The following is an 8767-nucleotide window of genomic DNA, read 5'->3' as shown; positions in this document are numbered from 1 at the left end:
CTTTCAAATTGTCTAGGGCAATTTACAAGTAAGTCTCTAAAATATAATGAAAGCCACATTTTGATCCTAGTATGTTTTTCTTAACAATTGAGTCTTTAAAACAAATTTATTTTTGAAATTTAATTCTATTAATAACTGTTAATTATTTTTAATTTAAAATAATTTAATTTTAAATATTTATATTATTAATAAAATAATTAAGGACTAATATGTGGATTTTGCCTTGATCGTAAATTACCCTCAATTATCTGGCTGTTTAATTTGATGCCTTCGACTTCAATGACCCAAAGTTGCCGTGCCTCCAGCTCTTGAGCCGTCGAAAGCTGATGGAGGAAGTCGCCGACACGAAGGCCAGGAAGGGTGGTGCTCGCCTCTGTAGCCTCTGTGATCAGAGAAGGGCTGCTCTTAAAAGACCCAAAACTCTAGAGCAGGTGACTTCACATCCCTTTGAATTTTCACTTTTTTCCCCACCTCGAACAAGAATTCTTACCCTTAAAACCTCTTCTCGTCGTTATTATTGTCCCCTTTGGGTGAAAAAGATTTGCAGGGAGTGTTTTTATAAGGTGTTTGAGGAAGAGATACACCAAGTGATTGTGGATAACCAGCTATTCAAGCCTGTTGAGCGTGTTGCTATTGGTGCCTCTGGTGGTAAAGGTGATTTGCTTGCTTCTTTTTATATTTTGAAATGTTATGTCATGTTTGTTTGCTTCATGATTTGCCTACCATGCCCAGTTATTCTGTTTGTTTGCAGATTCTACAGTTCTCGCTTATGTGTTGTCAGAATTAAATCGCCGGCATAATTATGGTCTCGATCTCTTCTTATTGTCTGTTGACGAAGGCATTACTGGTTACAGGGATGACTCGCTTGAAACTGTCAAAAGAAATGAAATTCAGGTAAGCTTTAGACTTTTCCACTGAATTTATTGAAAATTTTTTAAAAAAACTGATTATTTGGTGATGTTCTGTTTTTCCTTCTATTTCTTTAAGTTTTCCAGTATGGCTTGCCCTTGAAGATTGTTTCCTACAAGGATTTGTATGGATGGACAATGGATGAGATTGTGAAGATGATTGGTTTAAAGAATAATTGCACATTTTGTGGTGTTTTCGTCGTCAGGTAACACAGTATTCCAGCCCCCACTCTCAAAAACAGTACAAGAATGAAATTTAAAATGTGTTGTGTTATTTGTCTTAAAAGGCCCTTGATCGGGGTGCTGCATTGTTGAAAGTAGACAAGGTTGCTACTGGGCATAACGCAGGTGATATTGCCGAAACAGTTCTTTTGAATATATTGCGAGGCGATATTGCTAGGTAACATAGTGTTAATTCACGGTTCTCTTTCGTCCTTGTTTTCTTCCCTTTTTCCATTTTTTTTCTTTTCTTTATTTCTTTTTGGGTAGTTATATAGATTTTGCTTACTTTCTAGATTGAGTAGATGCACTTCAATAACAACTGGTGAAGATGGTCCAATTCCAAGATGCAAGCCTTTCAAGTACACCTATGAGAAGGAGATTGTTATATCCTTATTACAGCTGAAAGATTGAAAATATTTATTGCATACTGTGTGTTCTTTTCTTTTATTATTATTATTATTTGTTATTTAATGGGAATAGTTGCAGAACCTTAACCAGATTTGCACGTATGCCTATTTCAAGAGGCTGGACTACTTCTCCACAGAATGTAATTGATGAGTTTTTCATTTCCTTTCTTCACCTTAGTGTTCCTGTTGGTCTAGTTTCATATAAATGTCCTTGGGTGCTTGTCTCTCTCTCTCTCTCTCTCTCTCTCTCTCTCTCTCTCTCTCTCTCCTCGCTTATCCTTTTTATGTTTTGTGTGTGGAAGTTCGGCTTGAGGTTTGAAATGTTGGGTATTTTTCATTTGGACTTTGTACAAGTTGGTAGCAAGTCATTTAGATCTTGTTCTAATATGTTTCTGTTTTTTTAATGTTGCTTTTGCATTCAATCTTCTGTTGTATGCCTCTCAATTTACAGAGTGTTTTGTTGCAGGTATATATTCTCCAAATGCATATCGTGGTTTTGCTCGTGAGTTCATCAAAGATTTGGAGAGAATCAGGTTGTTACTATCCAGTTGATTTTCTAATGTCATTGTTGTGCTTGTTGGTAACAGCCTCTCTGCAAAGTAGGGGTAAGGCTGCGTACATTAACTCTCCCAAGAGCTCATAAGTGTGGGATGCTTCGTGCACTGGCTTACCCTTTTTTTAGTTGTGCTTGTTGATACTCTTCTAATTTGTCTGAAATTTCCCACATTTAACCATCCCTTTGGGTATATGCAAATTGGTTTGCTGGTTCTGAAATACAAATGTGAATAAAGATTCCTATTCCCCTGATTGACATCAACATTCACTATGCATGAACATAAACAATAGTTTCTGAAGCTGTCACAGAGAATTTTCCTGTTATGCCCGCACAGTATGTTTACATATTTTTGGTGACTTACCATGCAGACCTAGGGCCATACTTGACATCATTAAATCGGGGGAGAATTTCAAAATATCCACTAATACAAAAATGCCAGAGCAGAGGACTTGTGAACGTTGTGGTTACATTTCAAGCCAGGTGAGTGCTGCTTTTGCTTACGTGAGATAAACATGAAGTTTATGTTATATTGAACCTCAGGATGCATGATGGAATAGCTCATCTGTTAAAAGTCTTATTCCAGTTGTGTCCACTATTTTGCTGATGTAGATATGATGTGTTGCATCGGAGACATGGAATGTCTTCTTGCAATGCTAGACTACTTGTAAACAGTGTTGATTTTGCTTGATTGTACATTTTATCCTAATAATTAACATCACTAATATGCAGAAATGGTGTAAAGCTTGTGTTCTACTTGAGGGACTGAACCGGGGTTTGCCAAAGTTGGGTATTGGGCAAAGCCGAGGCCTTGATAATGATGGCAGAAAGGAAGTGAAACACAGTAACGGAACAAAAAATATTGAGAGCAAACAATGTGGAACTTTGGATTTCTGATATAAATTGCATATCCTTTCAACATTGAGAAACTTGCACTTGTTTCATGAAAGCCAATACAAAGCTAGCATGCTTGGTTATGCAGCCTTATTGTCACTGGTATATTTTTATTTGAATTGATTTGAAATTTGCGATTTTACTTGGAAAAGAGTTCATTAATGAGATAGGTGAGGTAGGCTGCAAACGAAGAGCCACTAGCGAGAAGTTTCTTTCTTTCTTTTTGGTTATTTACACATGCAGAATAATAGAGATTTTGCAAGTATAAGAATTTTGGAAAAGAATTTAAAGAAATATTTGCAGCAGCTGTAATGGGGACTACGGTGGAATGCATTGACCATTTGCATCAACTAGTTTGCTTTGGTTATTTATATCCGAGGCATAATGCTCGGAAGACTGCCATTGTAGTGATTTTGGTATTAAATTTTAAAATACCATTAACCACTTCGTCAAAAATCAAGTTTTAATGTTTATTTATTATTATTATTATTTGTGAATTGGGGACCATTCTCAGAAGGTGGCACATCATGGCCTCGAACAGAAAATACTAAATTATTTGTACTTAGCACAAGTGGTTCTTTTGGGCAGTCCACAAGTTAAAACACAAATTTTTTGACGGAAAACTAGCATGTAATCCGTATTCTCACGTTGGATTGGCAGCAAAGTATTACAAAACAAGATTTCATAGCCATACGAAACATATCAACTGGTATGATAAGATTTTAGATTTAAACAGCTAAACTCTATATGAACGTATCATGAATTCCCAGTTAAAATTGGTAGCACATTAAGATGTTGATTCCGCTATTCAAATTTCTTGATCAATGACAGGTCGTTCAACATTTTCTCAATTGCCTCATCATCATGAGCCCGTCCTTTTGTCTGCATAAACAAAAATAAAGACATTCTTATTTAAAGAACACACACTATAGGCATTCCAATTTGTTTCCTGAGATTACGCCATAGTAATAAGGATTCTAAAAATGGTTGCCTTCACCATCAAAGAAGCACTGACAGAACACCTAAAGAGAGAATCAAATTTCTTCAGTTGTGGGTTGAGCTCTGCCTATTTGCTAGCAACTGAAGAGGCACAAGCAAAATGCATGCATCTTACAGCTTATATTTTATTTGTTTCCAGCAATTTCTATTATAAAACTATAAAACAAGTTAAGCAGAAGTACTCAAAGTAGAAAGTCCAGGATCTTGAACAAGTTGTTATACCTTAATAGAAGGTACCATAGCAATAGCTTCCTCCACAGTTTCAGGACAAAGGTTGCCAAGAACACAGAGCTGGACAATAAAGTAGCAAAAGGTTAGTGGTTCACACTTCTAACTTTCGCACAAAGCACAGTAATTTCAGTTCAGTAGATTACACCTACCTCAAATTCAGCCAACTGATATCGGCTAAGAATTCTGATAATTGGTTAAGTTTCACAATGTTGATACAAGAGGCAAGAAATTTTTATTTTTGAACCTCAATTAAATAAAAAACTTTGGCGATTGACATTGATGCAAAATTCATTTTCGTATGTTAGATAAGACATGATCGGGAGAGAAACATTCATAAAAAATGTTCCAAAAGAAGATAGATTTATTAGTGCACTATTATCAATTCAACAAAGTTCATGGATATTCTCGAACTTGTCTGACAGCATCAGGATTTTTATAACGGCTAAACCGCTTGACATACTGTAGTGACTTCTCAAATACCCTGCAAAACAAAAATAACCAAAATTTCACCAAACTTAGCAAGGGATATATTTGAGGCATGCGAAATTTGTAAATCCCAAGTCCTTTTGCACCATCCAACTTCTCTAACTTGCTTATTTCCATATTCTGAACATTACGGAAGGACATGATATAAAACCTGAAAGAAAACATTCCATAAAGTCCTCCCATTGCACTCATCATGGTTGTGCACAAACTGGAATTAGGAATAGGCACGGGAAAAAGACTATAAACTTTTAATATCACAAAGTTTATCACAGATTTTCATAATTGCAACAATGTGAATTTAGTGGTTGATGAAATCATTATGTTGGTCTTTTCCTATTAGGTGAAAGAAATAAAATATTGCAGGATAACTGATTACTTCCTCTTTTAAATCTTATAGGTCTCTGAATTTATGCCAATCAACTTTTTGTCAGCCTGCGAATACAGGTTACCCCAAAATGTTTCAGCTACTTGAGTTAAGTTTCAATCCAAGCAGTATGATTATATATGCTACAAAAAATTGGCATCATAAACCAGAAAATGCAAACTTGCAACTGGATACTAGAAAACCAAATCCAAAAAGCTAAACTTCAGACAATGTTCTTGATGTACTGTATGTAATATATAAAACAGTGAAAGTTTATACCAGCAAACAAGCAATTACTGGTCTATTACTTACTGAGAGACTTGGTTCATCGGATCATCAGACATCTGCTGAAGCTGCTCATATTTATGTTCAAGAATTAATGCTACTTCACAATTCATCAAGCACTTGGCCTTCAAAAACTCTGGTAAAAGGGGAAAAACATCACAATAAAAATATCAAAAGACATGTCAAGTAAAACTGCTTTCACATATCAAGAAATGCAGTTCAAAGCTTCCAACAAGAAATCAATACTCAAAGAGCAAAAGTGACCATTTCCCATACTGAAACAAAACCCCAGTAATTTGTACTGCCCCATTGTGCAACAATACAATGATGAGTACAAAATGGAAAATAAAAATTCTATTTAATTTAGCTTGAAGCAACATATTTAAACACTTTTACACCAGAGAACAAATTTAATTTGAATGCCTTTGAAAGTTTAATCAGTTTCTTATATAAATTCAATATAAACCATTAGCAAAATGCTTGGCTCAATTGCTACCCCTAGTGTCGCTTTGTTATAGAGTTAAGGGGGTTATTATTAATACTCAAAGAGCAAAAGTGACCATTTCCCATACTGAAACAAAACCCCAGTAATTTGTACTGCCCCATTGTGCAACAATACAATGATGAGTACAAAATGGAAAATAAAAATTCTATTTAATTTAGCTTGAAGCAACATATTTAAACACTTTTACACCAGAGAACAAATTTAATTTGAATGCCTTTGAAAGTTTAATCAGTTTCTTATATAAATTTAATATAAACCATTAGCAAAATGCTTGGCTCAATTGCTACCCCTAGTGTCGCTTTTTTATAGAGTTAAGGGGGTTATTATTACTAGTTAAGGATTAATATATATCACTTATTTAACCCTATAAATAAATGCAATACAAGCCAAACACTTAAAACTGTAACCATTTCTCTTTTGATCATTACAATGTCAACAAGTAATCCTGGAACACATGAACCCAGTTTGCAATACATCCTAATTGTCAAATTCCTATTTTCCTTATATAATATTTCCTTCATAACATAATTCATTATCATGTAGGTTTATCCTTACCATCTCCAATTTTGAGCTCAGCAGCATTTTCTTCCTCTTCACCAGACATGCTGGAAAACAAAAGACAGATTAAGCAGGAAAAATCAACATCTTACCTTAAACAATGGATTAAGTAAAAATCAACATGTGAGAACCCCAACTCATATTTTGATTTGAAACATATGAGTTCGAAATAGCAAAACAGTTCAGCTGAAGTTTCCTAAAATGGTGAAAATAGATTCTTGCACGCTAACTAGATTTTAAGGCACATAAATTAATTGAACAGATTTATTTTTCATTGCATCTTTGCGAGAAAGGGAGAGAAACGGAGACTTCCAACTTGGTTTTCAATCGATGCGTGTCTAATATTGATTGATGGATTGATTTGTATAAAAGGGAAACATGCTCTGTAATTCAGTGTGAATGATATGAATGAAGTCTTGATTCTTCTCTCTGTGCATCCCTTTCTTCCCTAAATTCTTATGTTCTTCTATGCCTCTCCCCTTTCTTGGTTCATTTCTCCTTTGGTTTGCATTTGGGCTTAGAAATAGAGAGCATGAAACATAAATAAACAAGATACGCGGCTCAAATGTTAACGAGGCAAACAGAACACAGATTCTACCTTGGTTCAGATTACAGAAATAACATATACTTGTAGAGGCCGCAAAAAGCAAAAAATTTCAATTCGTTCGTTTCCTTCCCTTCCCAGATGATATGAAAAATGGATTGAAACCATAAAACGTAAAAACTAAAGAACTGAAACTTGGAATTGGATACCAATGAAGCAAGAACTAATACAACAAGATATCCTAAACAAAACCCATATCAAAAGGAAAAACCAAACTTTTCCTAGAATAGAATGGAGTAGCAGAAAAAAGAGAGATTTGTTGCTCCACAGTACCCGAATCAAACAAAAACTTCACAAATCAAGAGCCTCCAATGTCCAAACCCTTTCTCCGTTTTCCTCCTCAATGTGACTGTAAAATTTTATGCTTTATAAAAACATAAATAGCCTCAAATGAAAATAGTTGGAAGCAGGCCTGGACAGGACACTGCAGTGTTCATTTTTTTTTATGCCCAAACGAAAATTGGCCCAACCCATAAATTCCATTGATTTCTGCACAAATTCGGTGATGCTATTGTACTAAAAAAGATATGGTAGCTGCCATTGAATAGGAGCAAAATCAGAACAGGAGGTGGAGAGAGGAGAGATTTCTTTTTCTTTGTAATGTCTTGAAAGGTAGCTTCTTAATTGAAGCTCATATATTTAATTTTCAGAACGTCATCATTTGATCTGTTCTGCAGAAAAGAATGTTTAGAAACCCAGTATCCATATTGACTGTCATATACATGTACTCAGAATTCTTGGGGATTTTGGCACTTTGGTATAAACATGAAGATTTTAACTGTCAAGCATTCTCCTAAATACTTTTTGTTTAATTTTTAACGTAACTTGTAAATGAGATGTCTCTCCAAACAATATAAACCATTCAGACATGTTCATGCATGATAACTGAAATACCATACCCCAAACACTCTACCATCCCTCCCCCACTTCCATACCCCAAACCATCCCCTGGGTTTTCAATTGATGCTGAGGGATAACAATACATGTGCTTGGATACACCATGCCTTTTGATGCATTGATGAGCCTGCATTGAATATGACAAAATATTGTAAGATTATTGTCGAATGCCAGGAAGATTAACACTCAAATTAGTGGAATAACACAACATGGTACAACTATGAAACTTAAAGAAAGCATAGAATCTGGATAAGATATGGATAGATTCAAGTCTCATTTTGCTGCTGATATTATAATATTTGAGCATCTTATGATTTCAGAATAGAGAGTTAGACAAGATTTACGTTAGTTAACCTACTATTCTTTTTTGGCCTAAGTTTACCCACTCTGGTCTTTAAATGATTGTTCTAATGCAGCAACAAGTACAAATAAAGAAGCTCTGTTGACATCAAAGCCCTGGAATTACATGCTGATTTCTTTAATAATTAAGATTCTTCAGCTTGTGAAGAGGCAATCCGTGGGAAGGTTTATTATTAATGATAATGCTGTCTCAATCTGATGAGGCATTAACTTACTTACAGTTAAGGCATCTTCATTTAAATTTGATATTATAATTTGAATCTTCCTTATTTCAAAGCATGATTATCAGGATAAAATATTCTTTGACAACTTGGCTAAATTTAAGATTCTTGAATTTATGCATTTGTTAATCTTATAATATTCAGATTCTTTGGCCCATTACTCCTGTGTGAAGATATGTGATATAATTTGTGCTGTCGCATTCTGATGAAGCATAACCTTCCTTGAGATAAGAGTTCTATTACATTTTCTTTTAATTATTGAATTTTTATTTC

The 8767-nt window shown here is 34.7% G+C and overlaps 2 protein-coding genes across 3 annotated transcripts; one reads left to right on the top strand and one right to left on the bottom strand.

The window, feature by feature from the left end:
• The first annotated feature begins 244 nt into the window (after window positions 1–244).
• On the top strand, window positions 245–3135 carry LOC110663596 (cytoplasmic tRNA 2-thiolation protein 1). Its single transcript, XM_058134945.1, is given in 10 exon segments — window positions 245–431; window positions 540–654; window positions 752–894; window positions 996–1098; window positions 1101–1308; window positions 1424–1516; window positions 1637–1677; window positions 2004–2070; window positions 2462–2573; window positions 2823–3135. Coding segments are annotated over 10 exon segments (1152 nt in total). The 5' UTR covers window positions 245–326; the 3' UTR covers window positions 2988–3135.
• Window positions 3136–3608: 473 nt separating this feature from the next.
• LOC110663599 (DNA-directed RNA polymerase II subunit 4) lies at window positions 3609–7426 on the bottom strand. Of its 2 annotated transcripts, none has more exons than XM_021822968.2 (7): window positions 7290–7426; window positions 6410–6459; window positions 5377–5485; window positions 4618–4695; window positions 4364–4397; window positions 4206–4274; window positions 3609–3866 (listed from the first exon to the last, which is right to left on the bottom strand). In XM_021822968.2, the coding sequence occupies exons 2-7, from the start codon at window positions 6456–6458 to the stop codon at window positions 3789–3791; spliced, it is 417 nt and encodes a 138-aa protein (XP_021678660.1). In that variant the 5' UTR covers window position 6459; window positions 7290–7426; the 3' UTR covers window positions 3609–3788. The 2 variants fall into 2 exon arrangements, with proteins under 2 accessions (XP_021678660.1, XP_021678661.1); XM_021822969.2 differs by lacking the exon at window positions 7290–7426 and adding an exon at window positions 7011–7270.
• Between the last annotated feature and the right edge of the window lie 1341 nt (window positions 7427–8767).

This window comes from Hevea brasiliensis, chromosome 14, assembly GCF_030052815.1.
Source record: "Hevea brasiliensis isolate MT/VB/25A 57/8 chromosome 14, ASM3005281v1, whole genome shotgun sequence".
NCBI lineage: Eukaryota > Viridiplantae > Streptophyta > Magnoliopsida > Malpighiales > Euphorbiaceae > Hevea > Hevea brasiliensis.
Note: the sequence above shows the minus strand (reverse complement) of the source record. Positions and strands in the feature narration are given on the sequence as shown.